We start from the raw sequence: 23,491 nt of genomic DNA on the forward strand, positions 1-23,491 counted from the left end.
ATCTCAAGTTTTGTTTTGGATCTGTATGTTTAATCTTGATATTATCAAGATTGTGATCTTATAGTAGTCAAAGTTCATAGCAAGGAAAGGTTTTTTACACTATAAGTAAATTGTAATCGCGACTGTAATATATGTACATACAGAAGATTTTGTCTTTTTTCTAATACCTATATTTAAGTACGCAAATACACTCTATTTAGGAGAAATGTAAGTAACGGTAAAATTACGATACGAATATGTATTTTACTATAAAAATAAATTCTTATCGACATATAAGTGAAATTTGCTGCGTTTCAGTTTCTTGTACATTCCTTCATTTTTAATTTGTTACTTCTTGACTCGTTAAATATTATCACATACTAAACTACTAAATTTCTTCCGTTTCTCTTAACCTAACTTGATAAAATTTTACTTATGACAGGACAAACAGGTATAATAAAAATTTGTTACATGACATTGTGTTCAGTGTAATAATATCTGCACAGTCATCCTTAACGTAAATTAAATTATTTTTAATTTCTTTAGCGATAGTAGGCTGAAATATTTGCTTGAATTTAATTTTACATATTATTCAATTTTTTCATGCTCTGTATTCTAAATTAGAAATTTAAATAACAATATAACTAGTCAGTGTATGACTCTTTCTATATCAAAACAATTTTATTATTAATAAATTGTATTTCAAAGTCTTAAATATAAGAGAATTATAAAGAATGTTATTTTTAGGCCATACCACAAGTTTTTCATAAATAGCATGTCCCATCCACACTTCTGATGCTTTCAGTATGAGAGAAATAGAAAAATATGGTTAGTTATTGATACATGTTTTCATTAAAAAATTATTATAAATATTAATTATTATTTTTACTATTTTAATATATAATACTATAAAAGTATGTACATATATATAAGCATGTATATTATTTATTTGAAATCTATCAAGTTAAGTTTTAGCCATTCCTTTCATGACTAACCCTTAAACTAATAATATATAACTAAACAAAATAAACCAAATCATAGCATATATTGTAAATAATTTCACTTTTTTTATATTAGGTATCATTTGACTAAATCATAATTGTAGATTTATTTAGTTTCAATTTACTTCTTGCTTGTATTTCATATATATAATTTCTAATGTATTATCATGGAGTTCTTAACAACCGTAGTATTAAGAAATTAGTTCAATAAAAGCACAATAACAATTGAATGACTCTACTATAATGTTATATTTGGTTGGCATGATCTTGAATTTTAAAAAGAACATGTGTAAATAATTAAGTGTCTAATTATTCATATTATAAAGAAATATATACAGACATTGAATAAATACAAGATTATTATATTATGTTATATATGTTATATATTATGATTATATTTTATGTTATTATTTGTGCAGGCAAATTGGAATAAAAAACGACGCATGGCCTGTGAGCCTGTTATAAAAGGGCAAAAATCTTTACTTAAAAAGGGAGATATGTTTTGTTGGGGTAATACTAGACACGGAGAATTAGGTTTAGGTGGTATAGAGGATGAAATTATTTTAGTTCCATGTCAAGTTGATTTTAAAAAAGCTTCAGAAATTCAGCAAAGTAAGTTCAACTATAATCACATGTTCATGCATACATGTATTTGTGTATATAGATTTTCATTTAATTGTTTATACCTTCAAAAAATTTCTTTCTGTAGTTGCTTGTGGTGAAAATTATACAGTGGTTATTACTCATGATGGTAAAATATATTCATGTGGAAATAATGACTATGGACAACTTGGTCATGAACAAGGAAGGAAAAGATTACGTAAGTATGTTAATAGATAACATAAATTAGTAAATTAGATTTATATGAGATTACATATCTAATTTTATATTTAGAATTAATACTTGGATTAGATGCATTTGTATTTAAAAAAGTAGCTTGTGGAGCATATCATACCATAGCAGTAAACGAATGGGGTCAATTGTTTAGTTGGGGATCTAATTCAGAAGGTCAACTAGGTAATGATATTTATTATTATAAACATTATATTTCAAAGTTTCCAATTACTATTCTTTTAAGAAATTACATTTTATCTTTATTATAGGTTTAAATTCCAAAAATTTTATGGAATGTTCACCACGTATGGTAAAGGCTCTAGGTACAAGTATTATAGTACAAGTAGCTTGTGGTATGAAACATGCTCTTGCATTAACAAATAATGGAGAATTATACAGCTGGGGTTCTAATAGTGAAGGGCAACTTGGTTTAGGTGTTGATATTAGATGTGAAATAAAACCTAAACTTATCAATACTTTAGCTGGTGTTCCTATTGCTTTTATTGCCTGTGGAGGATATCATAGCATAGCTATATCAAAATCAGGTATTATAATAAGGGTTACGAAATAAATTATTTTCATAACTAGAGAAATAACTAAATTTTTCTGTAGGAGCTATATTTGGATGGGGAAAAAATACATTTGGGCAGTTAGGGCTAAATGATACACAAAATAGAAATTTACCACATCAATTGCAAACATTACGAAATGCAAAAATATGTTATGCGGCTTGCGGAGAAGAATTTTCTGTATTTTTAACAGTTGTAAGTATTTTTATTTGTACATTAAATAGCTTTATCAATAATGTTATGTAAAACTTATATTAGGATGGTGGAGTATTTACATGTGGTGCGGGAATGTATGGTCAATTAGGACATGGGAGTAATAATAATGAAATTTTACCTCGTCAAGTTATGGAACTTATGGGTAGCACAGTTACACAGGTATATTACACAAAATATAGATTGATGCATCATTTGTTTATTAACGTGTGTTTATGCTATATTAAATATTTTATTTTGAGATCTCATGCGGCAAAAGACATACCTTGGCATTGGTACCATCACAAGGTAGAGTTTATGCATGGGGCTTGGGTGGTGCAGGCCAATTAGGTAACAATTCTACTCGAAGCATACCAACTCCACAAGTAGTACGTGGTCCATGGGTTGTACCAAATGGCTCTTCGATGATGGACCTTGATAAGCAATTCAGTTCTTGTACAGTTGGCTATGTCGTTAAACATATTTTCACTGGTGGAGATCATTGTTTTGCTACAGTAGTTACACAAAATGTAGATATTCTTTAATTATTATTCTTATTATGTACTCATACAACTTAATAATAGTATTTATGTTATTATATAAATATAAATATCATGTGTTTAATTGTTTTCAGGATAATATAAAACCAGACGACTGTAGAACATTGGAAAGCTCCTCTCAAATTCTTACGATAACTGAAGAACAATTAATGGCATGTCAACGAGTTCCACCATATTCATCTGTTGATCATGAACTTATGACGTGAGTAGAAAAGTTAGTACCTAAGGCTGTTATAGAAGTATATAATATAACGAATTTTTTACTGGTTATCTAAAAGAAATCTAAAAAAGTTAAAATTCATTTTTTTTCCAATTGACAATTCATCACATCTTGCTTCTTTTATAAACAATCAATAATGACATTCATACAATTTTGTGAATTAATATACTTATAGATATCTAGAAACGGTATTTAAAAGTCTATCCTGTGTAAATGGATCATTCTTATTTAAAAACGATGCTCGTTATGGATGTTCAAGTAAGCATCATGGAGTGGATCTTGATCAAGCAACTAAATTATTCGGAATTATTAGAGAATTGGATAACAGCACAATTCAAGAATTGGTATATAAAAAAAATAAATTTTACGAACCTTAGATATTATCATACATAAAATTACAATAAATGTATTATTCTTTCTTTAGATATTTACTTGCATATCAGACAGCTTGATTTCTTCCTTCGTTAACTTGCCACCTAAAATAATTTCTCCGGAATGTTTAAGAATCTATTTAATATTACCCCTGTATCATGGTTTCGTAAATCCACTTAATTGTAATTTATTACATAAGCCATTCTGCAAAGCTATTTTAGCATTACATCCAGAAGTTCTTGAAATTGTTAGAAATTGGTGGCTTGAAGCACCGCCTCATTATTTTGAGAGATTAGTTAGAGTTCATAAGTCAGTTGTTCTGCATTATGTAAAACAATCTAAACCAAATAAGGTAATACTCACGTATACTTATTTTATCATTTAAAGAAATATATAATATGCTTAAAATTTTATATATTTTGAATATTTTTATATAGGGTATATTATGGGATGTGACGTTGCAAGTTATATTAGATTCTTTATACTTGCTAAATAAATTGAACAATGAAGATTCTGAAGGCAATAAAGTACCTTATTCTACATTTCATTTGCCAGAATTAGTAGAGCTTATAGACATAAGGGCCGATTACATAAAGTGGATTTCAGAGAAAGAATCTTTTTCAGCACGTTATGTAATATAATGACTGTTTGATTTATTAAACTTTTTAAAAGCTATTAAAAATATAGTAATTAAATATTTACATTTTTAATTAAATTTTTTTCAGTATCAGAAGGTGTTTTGTAATTATCCATTCCTTCTTGACGCAAATGCTAAAATTATATTGCTTGAAACGGATCAAGCTATTCAGGTAAAGCATGAACTTGTATTATATCCATATAAGTACGTTTATATATTTTCTATACTATGTTTGTCATATTATATTATATTATGTTATGTTTGTACATATATGTATGTATACATATGTTATGTGCATAGATGCAATCAGCAATGAATGAAGCAGCAACCCGAGCTGTAATGAATCAAATATTTCTTGATCCATTTTCTGTAGACTCACGACATCATAATCAGTTTGTAATATTAAACGTTTCACGGGAAAATATAGTTGCTGATACTTTACGAGAATTGGGACACTATAACTCTAGTGACTTAAAAAAGCCTCTTCGAGTGAGTATTATAATTATACTTTAAATATTTTATTTATAAGAGATTAGCTGTCCACCCACAGGTTCGACCGCACAGCATTTGAATTTATGTTTATTACCTTTTTGTTTAAACACTCCTATTATATTTAAGAGTTGCATTTCGAAAATTGCTCAAACACTGTCTCTTTATTTTTAATGAGAAATTTATATGCGGAATTTCGTTTTTCGAACTTTAGTGGACATAGAAATACGGTTATCACGTAAAAAAAGTTTTTTCTCATTTTTACCCCTTCAATGTCGATATTTCCAAATATACTTTCATATACTTCGTCATAAAAGCAGTATACTGTCTAAATTTCACGTTTCTAGGTACAGTTGTTTGGGCTGGGTGTTGATGAGTAGATCAGTCACTTTTGTATTATATGTATAATACAAATTTATATATATATATATAGATAGATAATTGAAATGCATTATTTTATAAAGGTAAAATTTCACGGCGAGGAAGCAGAAGATGCAGGTGGAGTTAAAAAGGAGTTTTTTATGTTATTACTGAGAGAAATTCTAGATCCCAAATATGGCATGTTCAAACAATATGAAGAAACTAGAGTTATTTGGTTCAGTGAAGATTCATTTGAGGATGAAAAGATGTATTTTTTAATTGGAATCCTTTGTGGACTAGTTATTTATAATTTTATAATTATTGATTTACCATTTCCATTAGCTCTATATAAGAAATTGTTACGTGAACCAGTTGCCTTAAATGATATCAAAGATATGTCACCAGTTTTTGCCAAGTAAATTGCGCATTATATATATTTTTTGAACAGATATATTACTATACAATGCAAAATAGTATACAATGTTCAATAATCGTTTAGGAGTATGCAAAATATACTTGATTACGAAGAAGCAGATTTTGAAGAAGTCTTTGGTTTACACTTCGAAGTGGTCAGGGAAGTGTTTGGAGAAAAAAAGATATATGAACTTACACCAAATGGTAGTAAAGTTCCTGTTACATTGAAAAATAAGTATGCACATATCTTTTAAAAATCCCTTTTTGGCATTTTTATTTTAAACTTTGTATTTTAACAGAATTATTTTTACAGGAAACAATTTGTTGATTTATATGTAGATTATACATTAAACAAATCCGTGGAAAATCATTTTTATGCTTTTAATCAAGGTTTTCATAAAGTTTGTGGCGGTCGTGTATTGGAATTATTTCACAGTTATGAACTTATGGCCGTTGTAGTAGGAAATGAAGATTACGATTGGGAGGAATTAGAAAGGAATGCAAGTTATAAAGAAGGATATACAAAAGATGATCCTACGATTGCGCTATTTTGGCAAGTGTTTCGCGAACTTACATTAGAAGAAAAGAAAAAGTTTTTGTTATTTTTAACAGGAAGTGATAGAATACCTATACAAGGCATGAGAGCGATTAGGGTAAGTCGGTTAAAATTTATTCTGATAGTATTATAGCCTTTAGTGCAATCTATATTTTTCTATTTTACAATATTTTAATATCTTTTTATTTTAGATTACAATACAACCAATGAGTGATGAACGTTTACTACCCGTTGCTCATACATGTTTTAATTTACTTGATTTACCACGATATCAAACCCGAGAAAGGTTACGATATAAACTATTACAAGCAATTCAGCAAACCCATGGCTTTTCTTTAGTATAAATTTACTACTTTAATCATGCGATACGTGCATAATATTCTATCGGCTATAAATCTAAGTATTCAATTACATTAAAAAGTAAAAGCTACATCATTCTGTATTTTTTAGAGGCTATATATTTGAGTATCGAATAAGATATTTACATCATTGTTGTTCTATTTTTCTACAATTTATTTATCTATGTTGTCTAGTCGAATATTGAAAGAATTGTACATATAAAATTCAAATCATCAGTACAACATACAGTAATTCAGAGGGGAAATACAAAAATTGTATTATGCACGTTATTCTGATGAATCATTATTTACAATTTTAAACTTTAGTCTTATAATTTCATTAATGACTTATTTAAAAGAACAAAACTTGTACTTTTTAAATTACTACATTACGTTTGGATCCCAAAAGTAAGAAAACTCAGGGAAAATTATTAATAAATAAATCAAAGATAATGATTGTTAGTGTATTAATTTTTGAAGAACTACTACATATTATACGATTAAGTTATTTTAATACGTTAATTAGTTGACAAAAAATAAATCTGTACTTGGATAACTCAATGATCATTGACATTTATTTAAGTAATTTATTTGCTTCTTTTTTAATAAGAAGGTAATAAATAGAAATATGATTCATTCTAGAATTGGACATTATTCTATAAATCATATGAGACAATTTATACATAATGTTAATAAATAAACATATTTTGTATGATTATTCATAAAGAAAACTATTGCGTTATATTCAAATTGTATCGTGAAATAAATGTTTTTAAAAAGACAAAAGTTTAATAGTTAAATCTGTAAATATCTTTTATTTATACACATCAATATATTACATTATTAAAAAGTTTTGTTAATTAGTCAATAGACACATGGTCAATTTTTTTTAACTTTTTTGATATTCGATATTCGATATTAATGATTTATTCATAAAAATTTGTCGTATTTTATTCGATGTTTATTCGAACATAGATATTCGTTAGTCGTTGAAAAATCTGCATTAATTGACATTTTTCATTATGGTAGCAATATTCCATCGGAACACATATTTGAATTAATTGTGATTCTTTCACGAGATATACGTTGTTCCGTCAAAAAAATTAACTTTCACTTATATGTCGATGTTTATTTATATTTATTACGTAAAAAGGATATGTTTTTAAAGCTAAACTATTGTTTTAATTTTTACGCGCAAATGAGAGTCGAGGCGAGAAAAAGCAAGTGTTGCATCAGTCTCAATGTATACAAAAATATTTATGTTAAAATTCAAAATGCGAACAGGAAGCGTTTCAAGAACCTGGAAAAAGTAACTTGTGTATCTCGTGAAAGTACTAATTTGGACTAAGAACTGGAAGAGCGGAACACGCATTTTGTCATGCGTGTACAGTCCTAAGTCCTATATATATATATATATATTTCTTTATATATATATATATATATATATATTTCTTTATATATATATATATATATATATATATATATATATATATATAAAGAAATTTGAACCGAAATATATACGTTAATGTTCTTTCCGTTTGTAATTTAAAAATTTGTAGTATTTCAGGTTTTCAAATATTTGATCTCGAAATTGCGGTTTTTACAAATGTCGTGAAAAATCGAGCTCAGGATGATATTACGAGAAAAGTAAACATCTCTTGAATAAATTTGCTAATTATGATAAGAAGGGGTGAAGTATTGAGTGCCTGGCGGGGCTCGATAACCAGGATAGGTACTGTTCAAAGCGTGTTGAGCGAAAAATCCGCTATAGTCCTTGTGCACTCTGCGAGGTCTAACAGCAGGACCTTTCGCTAATTCCATCCTAGCTCTGTTTTCGGCTTCCGTTTGAGCTCTCACCGATGCTGGCGGCCACTTCAAGTCTCCTCTCATGTTTCCGCTTACTGGAGCCTTTGTCGCGGCAGGTTGTGCTTGGTAAACTGGCGCTGGTGCCTGAAATAATATTTCGTTATTTATAAATATCAGGATACAGCTTAGGCCACTAATGCTATAATTTCTAATCTAGGTTATATACGAGGCTACATACGTGGATTACATGATTTGCATGATATGTTTTTCAAGCTGAGACCAGCATTTAATATAGTCGATAATGATGCTTTTAACTTTTAATGTATCTAAAGTATAGTAAATAAACACATTTAAAATGTTCATGCGTGAGAACTGTTTGCGCTACCTCTTGTGGACATATCTCTACCAAAGAATGTGAGTCTTCTTTTAGATGAGGGCCTTCTCATAAACAATATTTTCAGTTTCACCATTAGGCGCTAGTAGGTAAAGACTGTAGTTGGAATTCACGTGTGAATATGTTATGTATAATTGACTATGCGAGTACGTATTCCGCAGATCAACGTCAGCTACTTTCAGAGTTTAACTCTGCGATTGGAGTTAAGTCTCTCATTGCAAAGCAAACTCTGATAGAAACTTGGGGACGTTTAAATTGTAACGATAAATCTGAGGAGATTATAGGTATTCTAGGAATAACGATTTTTTCGCCTGCACCACACCAATCAATAATAAAAGTGCAATCCAAAGTAAATAGTTGCCTCAATGACATAATCTCTTAAAATATTGACTTGTAGATGGGTATCATCACATAATTTTGGAGGATTAATGTCTCTAACATTGTCTAACATGTCTAATAACATTATCGGTGTACCTATTTTTAAAGTAAGTGCATGTAAAGGTAAACCTGGTAGGTTTATGGCATTAAGAAATTATACTGGGAAGTTAATCACATCTTACTCATTTAATATAGTAGAAAAGGATATTTAAATGAGTGAAATATCACAATACTTTTAATTTTACTTTAGAAGTGAATCTAAACCTAACCTCAATTTAGCAAAAACCCCAGATAATTTCGTTATTTTGAGATTCGCCTACCAGGGCTAAATCGGTAAACTTGTCAATGAAAACTTCTCTCCCGCTCGGCCTTAACTTTCAAGTTGGATTGGATTAGTGGCAGTCGCCCTGCGACGGCCAACCAGCATTTCACTACTTAATCACTTCAAAGAATAAATTCATTGGATGTCAGTAAGGTGAAACAGTGAAGTACTGGATTAATACTACTGTTAATACAACCCAGTTTTGCTTGTTGAGAAATTTTTTGGATTAGGGTTAGATTTAGTTCGAAAGTAAAATTAGAAGTACATACGTACAACTGTTTGTAACACTTTTTTTTGTGATATTTTGCTTATTTAGATAGCCCTTCTTAGCATACCAAAGCTTAAAAAGATCAGAGATATTGACCAAATTGCTCACTATTATTACAGACATATATGTCCATGAAAGCGATTCAAACTGGCCAAGGATCATTCCGTTTCATTTTTCGAAGTTAATGTAGCTTGTTTTTGGAACCGTATAAGTTGTTTATTTAAGATAAGGTGAATCTCTGGACAAATTAATAAAAAAGATTTCCCCTATAATCTAAAGATTGGAAGAGTTAAAGCCTTTACAGATTAATGTCTTTAAAACAAATGCAAATTTTTTTATCAAAAAGCAATTTTGATAATTTTCCCAAGATAATTTACACAGGATCATTACTATATTGAGAATTTCACGTACAATTAAATAACGTATTTACGATCTAAATAATTTTTCAAAATTGCGATTGAAAGAGATAGAAAAATTTGCGCACATAATTCATGTCTCTTGTACATACAAGATTCGAAATATTTGAAACATTTGTCAGATTTATTAGAACTATTTTTTCGCAAGTGAATTATAACGGAGGAACCGAAGATTGTAAACTTTCTAAACGATTCCTCGAAAATCGTGAGAGTAGTACATATTTCAGGATTGAACTCATGCCAGGCGTTCTGTATTATTTCATACTATTTTCGCAAATTATAGCGTTATAACTAGAATGTATCTAATATAAGGAATGTGCGTGGATGAAATACCCAATTTTATTTTGTTCTTTCTTTCTCTTTCTTTCGTTTCTTTCTTTATTTTATTTTATTTGCTTTCGTTATTCGAAATAAAAAATCTCTATTTCACATAAATAAATATATCTAAGTTTTAAATACCCATACGTATAAATATACCATACATGGTAACAAAATACATGGCAGACAAATTTTAAGATGACTACTTTTCTGATAGATTATCGCACTATATTATAGATGCTACATAACCAACAGTTCGAAGTTGTCCTTGCTATTACATATGCACTCACACTCTAGCTACGAACGACGACGAGACTTTGAAAACATGAACAATATGTACTTGAGAGGATGAATATGAAACGATTCCATGCTGTATTTACTGTGAACTTTAATTAATTAATTCAAACACAGCGGTGCTTCGAATTAATCGAACGATAATAAGTCTATTTAACTTGAGATACTAAATTTAAAATAACAATTTCTAAATTTAAATGAAAACCGTGGGTAAAGCAATCTACGCTCAGGAGATAGAAAAATGGTTACATTACTACGCAAGAAGAAAAAGATATTTGTAGAAATACAGCAAATATTATTGGAACATCTGAGACAGGTCATAAGCAGGCATAGTAGTTATAAAATTAGCAAAAAATGGATGCTATTACGATGAACCAAAAAACTACAGCAAAGATGAACCACTGCATCCACCGCTTATCCGAAAAGGATTATTTTCGAACCGCTACTGATTTTTAAAAAGAAGTCTACTCTACAAATGATCTGAATATTTTTATAAGAACCGTTCGGGGTTGTCTTCATGATTTCGGCCTCGGAGAAGTTTCGGACGAATCCAATACTCAGTCGTAAAAATCGGAAACTGGGAATTGCTTCTGCTCAGGCACATAAGCACTGGGCAGTATAAGTATGAACAATACACTTGGAAATGGTGTTATATTAGAGTAGAATTTAATAGCGGACAGTTGCGAACTATTGGTTATTCATTATTTATAGTATAGCGCCATAATTCATAAAAAGATAGACTTCTTAAACTTTCATCCACTACTGTACATATCCGTTATTATCGATATTATTACAATATTTTCTACTACTGGGAGAAGATCTCCTTAAGGGAATTTAAGGTTACCGTTGGTACACTGTAAAGCTCGAAGGCTGAGTAGTGTAATCTGATCTGAATTCAATCGTCCATGAAAAAATACAAATTATCCATGAGACAATGACGAAACTTTTTTATTTTTGATTTTTTCAAAATGAAATTGTTGCTAATGTATTTGTGAGATTTTTCTGATTAAAATGAGATCAAACATGGTATAGTTTTAGTCACATTTACAAGTATATTTAATGGACGGAAGAAAATAAGTTAATGTAACTAAATAGACAAATATGCTCCAAATCATTTCGTGTTTGGTCATGTTTTAATCAGAAAAACCTCTCGATCACATTGGTAAAAGTTTTATTCAATAAAGATTGAAAATGAAAAAATTCCGTTGTTGCATCAACATTGTCTAACCGATGTGTTTCTTTTCATCAAGTCGACTTTCGCACCTCTTTCTCTTTCACTCGCGCTGTCTCTTTCTAAGTTCAGCAAAATATCGTATGTGTTACATATAATCCATTCTTGTACACGACAACTGATCGCCGAGAAGGAGTCTCGACTAATACAATTTTCTGTTTATAATGGCAGTTTAAACGTACAAAATGTACGTATATACGAATGTACAAGGAGTTAATTGGAAATATCTTAATTAAAAGTATTACCTGTGAGATTGGAGGCTCCGGGCGAAGTGTGATTGTGGACGGTGGTGCTTCAAAAACGGCAGGAGCGTGAGTTTGTGCCAATCGTGGTGAACTATAATCTTGAGGATGCTGCTGTAATTAACAACACGATCAGATTAATCTTATAAATTCTATAATCGCGATGCAATAGATTTTTCAAGCGTATCGAGTATCCAAAGGAGATACATCTCGTATTATAACAGCCGTTGACTACACGCTTGTTTCCAGAACAGTGGAGGAAGGTACACATAAAACACTCGGAAATTACAGTAAGTTCCTTGTTATCGTACACGTCTTCTGCGAAGCGATCCACCTGTTGAACTTTTCACCTGTACATAGGTGTCGACTTTAAACAAAATTTTATAAATTTATACGTAATTAAGTTGACGAGAGAAATTAAGAATATTTTGAATTTTATTCTTCTTTCTCTAATTTTCTTTAAAAAGTATGCCACCTCTCATTTCTGTGATTGCTCAACTAGTTTTAATTTTGAATTTAAAATAATATCTAATCATTTATGGAGGCAAAAGCATTTTTCACAAATACCATTATTTCCACAATTTACAATCTTTCTATCTGTATTATCACCTATATTTATTGTTGAAAACGTTGAATATTATGATAACGCATCAATGGAAAATAAACAATTGCCCATTTTAAAGCAGGCGAAATCAGGCAAAATATGCTCGCAAAAAAATAGTAGTAAAAATGCTACAAAATGTGTAATCGGATGTAGCTTAAATATTATATCTAGATACTATAAAACAAGTGGAACACAGATCGTATCAATCGAAAATGCATATTACAGTTCTATACAGTTAAAACATTATACGAGAAGAAATAGAATATTTTCAGATTTTTATCATTTGCTCTTACTAAATCCAATAGTCCTTATTTCTGAAATCAAAACTAATTACTAACTGAACTCGTCACTTTCGACTTGCCCTTTCGCTTTCCAACAATAATTTCTTCGATAATTCCTACGATAAAATACAATTCTTCGCTCTTCAAATAATTCCAACGCACTGCTTGCACAATGTAACGGAAGCCGACACCTATGCTTTGACCACTTACCTGAGCACGATGATCTTGTTGCTGTTGCTGATTGTACCAATTCGGCTGTATCGGTTGTTGCGAGATGGGAGAAGTAGCCGGTGGTGTTACCGGTCGCCAACCCTTTGGCGCTGACTGAAGTTGAAAGTGTGACGGTTGTCGCAGTGTTCCACCAGGACTAACGGGCGACGGAGACGATGGAACGGCGCTTCGAGTCGACGAACGAGCGATCGTCGAAGGCGGCTGGGGTGATGAACCTGACGAGGGACTGCTCTGGTACGAGGCGAGATCACCGATTCCACGAGTCTTTCGGAGGGAAAATAAAAGGGAAAACAGAGGCTTTTGTAGGTATCGCCAATCTAGGCATCGAACGGTGAATTTGCTCGCCCGGCTCTAATCATCCTTTCGAATTGTTTCGAGCGCGTTACTGAGGCATGTTTCTTTGGAGAAATAGTCTCGGGATATCCGCCTCGATATCCATGATGGTGTAGTCAACCGCGTCGTCAAATGCATTTACATTTTGTATTAATACTATGGATATGATCTGCAGACGTAACGTGTATTACAGTCGTCGGGACACGTGCACAAAGTCGCAAATAAACTGACTACACTGAGATTTCCTATATAAACTTCTTTCACAAAATTTCCCACTTTATAAAACACTGAATATAACTCTTTATCCAATTCTTTCCAAAGTAAAGTATAACTTGGATTATAAATTTTAACTTATTGATTTATAAAATTAATTATTTGCTAATTTATAAAATAATGTATATCATCGATTTAGAGAAAAAGCTTTGAGGACAGCGACGATATGGATTTCGATATAAGAATTTTTTTAATTCGATTTCATTTTTGTAATTCGATATTTCGAATTACATATTAATGCTGCTACTGTAGGATTCTAAAGTATCTAAAACATTACAAGTATCGTTATAGTAACTCAAGTAATACAGAAGATCAAATATGTTGGTAATCCTCAATGAAATCGAACCTTGTAATTATAAGATACAATTATAAGATAAAACAATAAAATTGTAAAATTTTCATCGGAGATTTAACGTATTTCCATTTCCATAATGCATTTCACAGCCAAGTGTTAAAACAATACATAGCCTTTTTTTAACTTGAATAACAGTCGTAAGATTCTTTTTTAAATATCTATATTACGTTTGCAACTGGCTTTGCCGAGTCAACCAGCAAATTTGATAATGTGGATATCGTATGCGTACTGATAACACTCAATAATGTTTCCACTCCATTTCCTTATTTTTCGTTCCAGTATCTCGTATGGCTTCGTTCTCTTCAGTCTACTGACTCTTGCGACAGCACGCAGTAACAAACTTGGAATATATTCCAACCAACTGGCTAAAGATCTGTCATGAGACAAGGAAATGAAATTTCTGTTTTCTGTATCAGTATTTGTATCGCTTTTATCTATTTTGCCGCTTTTGCATTGGTTCTAAAATGGCACTAAAATTGATCTCGTATCGGTCGTTTGTTCTGTAATTGAAATATTATAATCCACTAAAAAAAGTTGATTATCGTGTCTTTTATTGCTTATTTTTATCATATGGCTGTTTAATGTCTGCAATAAAGATAAAAGTGTTATAGCTTTTTGAAACAACGAACTTTGGCGTATTTAAACTGTAGATTTGAAAGTTATATTTTACAAAACGATTGGATAACGAATCATATGTTCTTACGTTACAGGAAAATCTTCCTTGTGCCATCTAAGTGTATTGTGATTGGTTTGCTGTGTCCAAAATTCATACGCAAACGTTTAACATTTATAGGAAATCTCACCTTTAGCCTCGTCCAAATTAGTCAAGTTACTTGAATTCAGGGCATTTGAGTTGAAGCAATCTATTTTCAAAAGTAATTTCAAATACTTGGTGGAAAATAAAAAGAAGGTATGTAGTTATAATGTCAATTATCAATTATGATTATAAACATAGCAGAGAGATATTGTATACTATCGTGCATAAGTACATAGCTGGACCATTCTAAATCATACGTTTAACTAAAGTGTGATCGAGTGTAAAGTTGAAAAGAAGTAGATGTTACTTAGCAATTAACTTTTGAACCATTTGAAACATGAAAGTACTGTATATGTTCCAAGCGAAAATAAAATAACAGAAGTAATTCACACGAGTAAAATGTTTCAAATTACTTGAAATGAGGTGTTTTGAATAATGTTTCTTTAACCGTAGTAAGTGCACTTTACGTTAAGTGAACGAAAGTTTCACGCTGATGAAGAGATTTCAATTTATTCAAATTTACAGTGGCTACAAAATGTACCTTTTTCTCAAATCCTATATTTCATTCTCACAGTACGAAATTTTTATAGTCGTACGAAAGTGCCATTAACTAGATGACACGAAATTACTAGAATTAAATGTTACAATTATTTATTTATTTTTTTTAATTAATTAATGCATATACATATAGATGCAATAGATGTGTGGCAATAGTTTTCCTAGCCACTACAAGCTGTTTGAGTTTAGGTAACTTGACTAATCTGGGCGGAGGTTTACTGTGTAACAGCAAGCATGGAAGAAACAGTTCACATTCGTTAAGAAAAAGAGAGGAGAAACATAAAATGTGGAACCTTTGATGCACGCATAACAGATGCACGGGCAAGCAACGACGATGCGGGTAAAAAATGAGACAAAAATCACATGTATTTCGGGTAAAGATGCAGGAGTCTATCGTTTTCCGTTACGATAAATATCTAAGTCATTGCAGTTACAGAATCGTGTTCTAAAGTTGTAGATCGTAGAGTACGTACAAAGTTCTAGAACTATGGTTCGGTAGTATCACTAATTTATTCTATAGAAACACATTAGTCGCTGGTATCTAACGCTAGTTGCTCTATTCAGTGTCATTATTAAGCATACGTATAGTTTTGACAAGGTTCTTACAAATAGTGAAATTTACCTTCGCTTGTACGGGTCCTTGCTCCACGAAATCCAAATCCTGATCTTCTGGAGGTGGAGGCCAAGCTACGCGCTTAAGTCCTGCAAATAATTTAAATAACTTTTATTATGATACGAGTTGAAAAATGTATCTGTTATCTTTACCTATTTACATTAATTTATAAAAAATACATGTACATGTGGCGATTTGTTTATATTAATTACACAGTTGTACATTGTGGAATACTTGTAACAAGAAAACAGTGTATTTACATTTAGTTTACAATATGTGTAACTTATTTGTATTTAACGTGAAAAGTATCTTTACCAATCGAATGTCCTAAAAAGAAAAGGAGCAAGTGAAAAGTTTATGAAAATTCACTGTCAAATTTCTATTCAGCAAATGGACAAATACTAAACGCTACAGGAAAATCAATTTTCGATTTAGAACTTAAAGGAACGTTTATTAAAATTATTATATTGTTTATTGTTGTTCATATTCACTATATATATTCACTATAATCTGTTAACTATTTCTCAAGATTGGAATTTGTTATGCTCATTTACCAAATATATATATACTTTATATATATAGTTCATAAATGAATATATATGTATATAAATACCGAAATTTACGCTATATAATCATTAAGATCAGTATGTATTATATTTGTGTAAATAAGTTTAAATTAATTCTTTATTTGAGTTCGGATAGTAATGGCGAAATGCCTGATTCGAAATTGAAATATGTATTATAGAAGGCATTGTGTAATTGTAACCGACATATAAATGCATCATATTTACATCTAGGAAAAGCTATTGGGAAGTTGACAAAAGCTTATTTGTAATTTATACAAGGTGACTTGACCGAGAAGGCATGTGCACTGATGCATCATGTTGTGTGTTAACTAATTTTAAGCCATGACGTATGCAAATGTTCATGTATTTATAAAATACATGTTAACATCTTCAAAAATTTCATTCTACTTCTCAATATTCTTCAGAAATGTAGATATTTAAAATTTCATTTTACTATCCTGTTATACTAAAATTTCATTATTCTCCAGAAATTTAGATATTTGAAGCAAATAAAATGTACAAGCTTGTATAAGTTTGCCCAAGTTTTGTACAAATCATCGTCATTACTTGTCATCGTATCTCATACTTAACAAGTGTATCGACGCATTTGGCTGGGAACGTTGGATCAAATTTCATTCCCCGTGTTTAATAAAAAAGAAGCGTGGAAAAGAGTCGTTATTACGTCAATAAAACGGATTATTATTCACGTTGCTATACCGCAACGTGGTACTGGCCAAGTTTATATTTACGCGATTATTGCTGAAGAATTTTCACAATTTCGGCCCAGCCTTGCTGTATTTTTAGGTTCTTTGGTTTTGGAGCTTTGAATATTGGATATCAACGCGAGACCATGGATACAAAAATAATTTTGTAGAAATAGAAACGAATTTCTTACTAATTTACTCCGATATAAATCTAAATAATTTAAGACTTCAACAGGTGCTCGGCACGAAAAAAACACATTCAAGTTTCTATTTTGAAATTATTTTGTCAGTATTACTGTATTGGTAGATTGCTTATAAAATCGTTAAATATTTCTCGCGAAATAATTCCTATTGATTAAATGTTTGGATGTATTATTCCGATAGTGACACAATCTTCACTGAGATTTTATGAAAGAAAATCAACTATATACTCCTAAACTTATGTTAGTCAAAAATTTGTCTCGTTACTGGTCTTGACAGGTGTTCGCTATCGCATTTCAAATATATAAGATATCTGTTTATTTAATCACACTTGAAGCAACATTCCCTATATCCCATTAATTCGCAGAATCTTCGACTTTCCACGTAATTTTATGAAGCGAATACCGTCGTATACACGGTTTTAATACAGTTTCACAAAACACGCTTTTGTTAATAACAAACGCCAATTCTTTTCCTAAAAAAAAAAAAAAAAATATTCTGGAGTATAATTATTTATATGCACGTAATATATTATAAAATGTTATATTATAAAACGTAATTTCCTCGTATTCAATAGACACTCCACAAGTCACAGTTTACAACACGGTAAATTCCTGGCACAATAAAATCATGAAAATTGCATGTCACATACGAAACAGTATTACAAATCATACACACACGTCGGGTATACACACGTCAAACTTTCACTGGCAGCCGGCAATTTGAAATATTCTCCGTAAAACGTACCGTTGTTTCACACGTCTTTCTACAAAAAAGTTCACTCAGCTACAGGGAAGAAGTAGTAGAAGAAGAAGAAGGATACGACTTTGCCAAAACGGATACTCGCCAACAACTGACGCTACCTCCAAGTCACCTGTACCTTTCATTATTGTAGATCGTTTTAGTCACCGATTTTAGAGGATTCTTGGTAACTGGCCAGTAAGTGGGGGATTGATATTAACACGAATGAGAAGATGTTACGAATTCCAGAAGGATCACTGTTCAACAAATGACTCTTGCTTTTTCATTAACTTATTTTAATTAGAGACAAGATAGACATAGATAGAGATAGCTTTGAGGATAGTCCAAGTTAGCTTTGAGGATTTTAACATTTTATACAACGATTTAAATGGCAGCCAAGATTATCAGTAGCAAAGGAACTCTGACTTTTATTATAGGTAAAAATAATTATAACTTTATCAATACATTTTTGCAATAATGTCTAGATGTAATAATTTCCTACATAAATTGTTTTCGATGGTTGATGTACTTATTTTTCACCAAACAAGTATAATATAATGCATGTTTCTATTATCCTACAAAGGAAGAACGAACATTTATAATTACAAGCAATAGAAACTGTAGAAAATAACTGAATTGTAGGTAAGTAATAATGACACGATTATCTAATTACCAAAAAGCTACCAAATCAGCAAATTTCAAGCAACAAGATGATTATTTGCGGCTTGTGAAAAAAGCAGGTGACAAAGCCATATCAGAGGAAAGGAAGACCAATATTTGTAATCATACTTACTATCACTGCTCATGAAACAGACTATTTTTAATCAACGACGAACAACAAAAGCAAAGAGGCCAAAGATCACCAAGCAAGGATAACAAGCAGAACTTAACACTTAACTGCTATGATAAAATGGAAATGTATTAACTCTTTAGTGAAATTGTAACATATATCAATAAGGAATTAAAATTATAAAACTACACTTTAAACTACAATATATACATCTGTGTATGTATTATATAATTTGGGATTACTAAGATATTTGATTATTTGAGAAAAATGGTAGTATAAGCCAATTCACAATTTTTTTTGTATAAAATAATATTCTAATTTATTATATTATAAGAAGCTCACAAACTCATTATTCAACACTCATATTTCCAAAACATGAAAATATGTCATAGCAGAAAGTAAAATTATAACGTAATCGACTATGAAACTGAAAGGGTAACACTTTTAAGAATTGAAATACGTATGATTAAATTCAAATTCTCAGAATTTTGAATTACATAAGTACATCATTGTGATTTCCAGTCCGCCACGTAATGTCATGTATTACTTGAAAATATATTTATGACAATATTCATAATAAGATGTTTCTAGGTTTCTAGAATACTTGAGAATCTGTTAATAGCAGTTAAGGATTAAGAAAGGACCGATCAAAGTTTTGTCGTGCAAGTGACATTGTTAGTGTTCACCTCTCCGTAGATACGTTAAACTGGCTGAAAGTGATGTTAGTCTCCCTGGTTCATGATTAGCAGTTGCAGCATAAGATTCGCTTCTTGTTAGTCTTCTTCATTTGGGTTAATGCGCGACTTGGTGCTTCGGTGGCTGAAATCTTTCGATTAATTCCCTTTATACAATGCATATGTTATTTTTTCTATGTACATTGGTCAGAAGTCGTTTCTTAGAAATGAATTATATTAAATTACATTACATGTATGTATGTATGTAAACGTATAGATTGATACATTGAGAAAGCACATACAATTGTATGATTGTTAATTATTATGGTATCAGTTGACAAAATATTCAAGTTTGTCAACGAAAGAAGAAATATCTATTTGCATGTGCAGTTTGACATTTAGCCAGATACTTGAAACGAGGAGAATAACACTTCTATTTTATGTTGAACATAAAATCGTTCGTTACAGTGATGTGCAAATTCTGAGAAACTAATCGACGAATTTACAAAGTGATTAATGATACTATTTGCATTCTATTGAAAAACACTTGGGGAACTGAGTTTCTAATATACCGTACGCTTATGATTGTAACTATAAGCGATAACTATAAGCGATATTTTTAACAATTTGAAATCGTTTGTAAAATAAATTTAATATACAGAATGTCTCTGAAATCATAGTACAAGCAGTGGGATGGTGATTCTGCATGCAAAAATAAGTCGAAAAAGAAGAATGGAGGCGAATATAATGAGCCTTCGTTTTCGAGAGAAATTAGTTTGGAGATCAGTCAGCTGCCCGTGTGGTAATTATAAGTTTCGAGTTATCCGACTTTTCTTTCTGCTCGTATCGATGATAACTTAGACGGGCAGAGCTATGCATGGAGCGGTTGACGTTTTGAACACTTGTTACGTTAATAAAACGATTTTTAAAGAGTAATATCCTTATCCTTATTTATAAAATCATTTCCAGTACAGACACTGTGAAAATAAAATAACAGTAATGATAAGAAGCAAATTGTGACATTATTCATGTTCATAGATATCAACAGGAATGGAAAGACCTCGAAACTTACAATTGGTACACGGACGCCTGACGTATCTTCAAACTTATTTTTCTCAAAAACGAAGCCTTAAACGAAAAAATATTATCCTTCTTTTCCGACTTATTTTTGAAAGTGGAATCATCACCCGACTGCTTGTACCATGATTTCGGAGACACCCTGTATAAGTTACTTTATAACCTACTCTAACTTCGTCTCGAGAAAGTTCAATGTACTAAAAAATGGCAAATAATAGACGTTTTTCTAGAGTTAGAAGTAATAGAGGACGTTCTATACGAGATCATTTACATTTTACATGATCACGTGAGGTCATTTACCAGACTATGTACAATATACATACACGTACATATTATCTGCCATATTCTAGAGATAACGTTACATTGAAAAGACGCTGATTTAGTAGCAAGAAACGACTTCTCGGAAGGAAATAGGATAATCTTTATTTACTTACTGGGTTGACCACCTCGTTGCCTTGCTTCTTCCTCTTCAAGCATTCGTAGGACCGCACTGTTTTGTAAATTCGCTGGTTTGGCGAGTTGATTGAAATCGATCCTGAAAAATTCATTAAAGTTCATATTTATTATTCAAATTATCCACCAATAAATATCAGGTAAACTTTCTATTTATATTACATAGTAAAAATAACTTTAACAAGCGAAGTACAAATGGAACTGTCATAAAATATAGCTCTTTATATCTGAATAAGTGGAACATTGTATGCTCAAATTAGTAAGTTCATCTTTATTATTTACTATCGCAATTTGTGGATTCAATATTTAGTAAAAGTATATTTATTTTGAACTGTCCTATATAACGTTATCTAAGAAGGATATTGTTATTAAATTAATAAGAATATGTATATAAATTTCATCATACAGACAAAAGCGTAAAGAATCTAACACAATCTCTATTGATAACCTTTATTTTATTTTTTAATCTTCATTTGTCCCCCATTTTCGCGACTTAATGTGTTCCTCGTGTATCAGATTGACAGAATGTGAATGAAACAAGAAGATAAATAATTAATTTTGCTTTTTGTCGTTCACACGCACTTACACTATTTCTCCTTCAGAGGTATCAGATTTCATCCGCAGGTCAAAGGTACCGAAAGATTGTTCTATAAATGGCGGATAGTATAATCTTCTACCGGAAAAGTGTGTCGAATTGACAAGAGAGATGGGTCAGAGTTAAGTTAAGTTTAAATTTTCACCTGAAACTTTGACTAACGGCTGTACGATAAAATATAATATCCTCGACACTGAACATACATTATTGCCATACCTTCCCTTATTTGCGCTTTTGGCAAGCCTTGAATCTTTTCTTTATATTCTAATCTTCTTCCTAAAAATACTTAACTCTTCCTAAGTGAACGTACTTAGAACGCAGTACCCTTAAAGTATAATAAATTAGGACTTTTACGTTCGGCGCATTTTTTAATGAGTAAAGCCTTTAAGCAAATTCGGAAAAATTCCAAACGTTCCAAACGCCTCCAAACGTTCTAAATTAAAATAAAGTAAAGTAAAACTAAATTAAAGTAAAACACACGAAGTGTAGTGATAGTTATGTAGCGAAAAGGCTCACATTTACGTATTAAAGATTAAAAGAAACAAGCACACGATACAATTGAAGAAAAGAATCGAGATTAACCTTACGATATTTATAATTCTTTCTCACAGTTAATTCGACCAATTCCTTCAAACCGAACCAAACTTATCCTTCCTATTTGTTTCGACACAATTATATGACAAAGAATAGACGCAGCTAGAATCACCTGCTTTGGGCGAGCATGTTGATCACAAGGAAAGGGTTGACGATACAGAAGACAAGTCGTAAGTCGCACGAGAAAACCGGTGGTGTACCATGCACACCGAGGCCACCAAACGCGAAACTAAGTCAAGTACGACAGCGTTCGCGAACTTTGCGCAACGGTTATAGGATTCGAGAGGGGTTTATTTCTAACTCGGTGTGATTCGGTCTTCTGAAAATAACGGTCGACTCGCCAATGACGGCGAGAAGGCTGATTCATCGACTTGCAACCGGTCAGCAGCCACAAGTTGACGGGAGGATCGATATGAATCCGTCAAACGACACACGTGAACCAGGTGCAGTCTATCTTGATCGACGCAAGGTGGTCGCGGTGCCAATGAATCCTCTGTCTTCTCATCTTCTCAACGTGTTTAACTATTCATCTTTCGAGACACTTCCGGATTCTGACGTGCGCCACGAAATTGCCAATTTTAATTAGAATCGGTTGGTTAAACGTTAAATGCACAAATTGTTGGCTGGCTTTTTATATAATACAGATTGACGTTTCGATTAATCAGTTTTTATATATTGTTCATTATTTATTTGTTATAATTACTTTGCTAAATTAGTTTGCTAGTTTACACTATGGGACCATTTTAAACTTGAACAAATTCTTGGAATTCTAGAAATTCTACAGATTGCATAAATCGAAACAAAAATTTCGACGAAAATAATGTGCCGAAGAAGAAGAAATTAAATAAAAATGGTAACGACATATTGTGCACATATTATGAAAAGTTGTAAAGATAAAGAA

At 31.1% G+C, this 23,491-nt stretch overlaps 2 protein-coding genes and 2 long non-coding RNA genes across 11 annotated transcripts in view; 3 read left to right on the forward strand and 1 right to left on the reverse strand.

Annotated features, from left to right (window-relative positions):
• On the forward strand, window positions 1-8,001 carry Herc4 (HECT and RLD domain containing E3 ubiquitin ligase 4). The gene is made up of 19 exons (XM_033340100.2): window positions 1-207; window positions 727-807; window positions 1,400-1,592; window positions 1,690-1,800; window positions 1,875-1,997; window positions 2,084-2,359; window positions 2,427-2,578; window positions 2,642-2,758; window positions 2,839-3,105; window positions 3,210-3,337; window positions 3,531-3,699; window positions 3,780-4,079; window positions 4,165-4,359; window positions 4,453-4,536; window positions 4,665-4,853; window positions 5,318-5,628; window positions 5,713-5,862; window positions 5,941-6,280; window positions 6,375-8,001. Exons 2-19 carry the CDS (start codon window positions 805-807, stop codon window positions 6,525-6,527), a joined length of 3,261 nt encoding a protein of 1,086 aa, XP_033195991.1. The 5' UTR covers window positions 1-207; window positions 727-804; the 3' UTR covers window positions 6,528-8,001.
• Window positions 7,309-23,491, reverse strand: part of LOC117159908 (uncharacterized) — a 25,419-nt gene continuing 9,236 nt past the window's right edge. For 3 of the 8 annotated variants that reach the window (XM_076618411.1, XM_076618410.1, XM_076618409.1), the window contains 5 exons: window positions 21,383-21,483; window positions 16,205-16,284; window positions 13,286-13,570; window positions 12,194-12,304; window positions 7,309-8,471 (listed from right to left, as the gene is read on the reverse strand). In XM_076618411.1, the coding sequence (XP_076474526.1) occupies window positions 8,193-8,471; window positions 12,194-12,304; window positions 13,286-13,570; window positions 16,205-16,284; window positions 21,383-21,483 (856 nt within the window). In that variant the 3' untranslated portion in view covers window positions 7,309-8,192. Of the gene's footprint in view, window positions 8,472-12,193; window positions 12,305-13,285; window positions 13,571-16,204; window positions 16,285-21,382; window positions 21,484-22,578; window positions 22,861-23,491 lie in introns of those variants that run through there. The other 5 variants (XM_076618413.1, XM_076618415.1, XM_076618412.1 and 2 more) reach the window with 5 other exon arrangements.
• On the forward strand, window positions 18,214-19,452 carry LOC143302660 (uncharacterized). Its single transcript, XR_013058334.1, has 3 exons — window positions 18,214-18,844; window positions 18,956-19,049; window positions 19,145-19,452. It is a non-coding gene; the product is annotated as an uncharacterized LOC143302660 (long non-coding RNA).
• The window catches only part of LOC143302658 (uncharacterized), a 1,236-nt gene continuing 651 nt past the window's right edge, over window positions 22,907-23,491 (forward strand). The window contains exons 1-2 of the long non-coding RNA XR_013058332.1: window positions 22,907-23,181; window positions 23,364-23,443. This is a non-coding gene — a long non-coding RNA (uncharacterized LOC143302658). The remainder of the gene's footprint in view (window positions 23,182-23,363; window positions 23,444-23,491) is intronic.

This window comes from Bombus vancouverensis, chromosome 5 (genome assembly GCF_051014615.1).
Source record: "Bombus vancouverensis nearcticus chromosome 5, iyBomVanc1_principal, whole genome shotgun sequence".
In the NCBI taxonomy this organism is placed as follows: domain Eukaryota; kingdom Metazoa; phylum Arthropoda; class Insecta; order Hymenoptera; family Apidae; genus Bombus; species Bombus vancouverensis.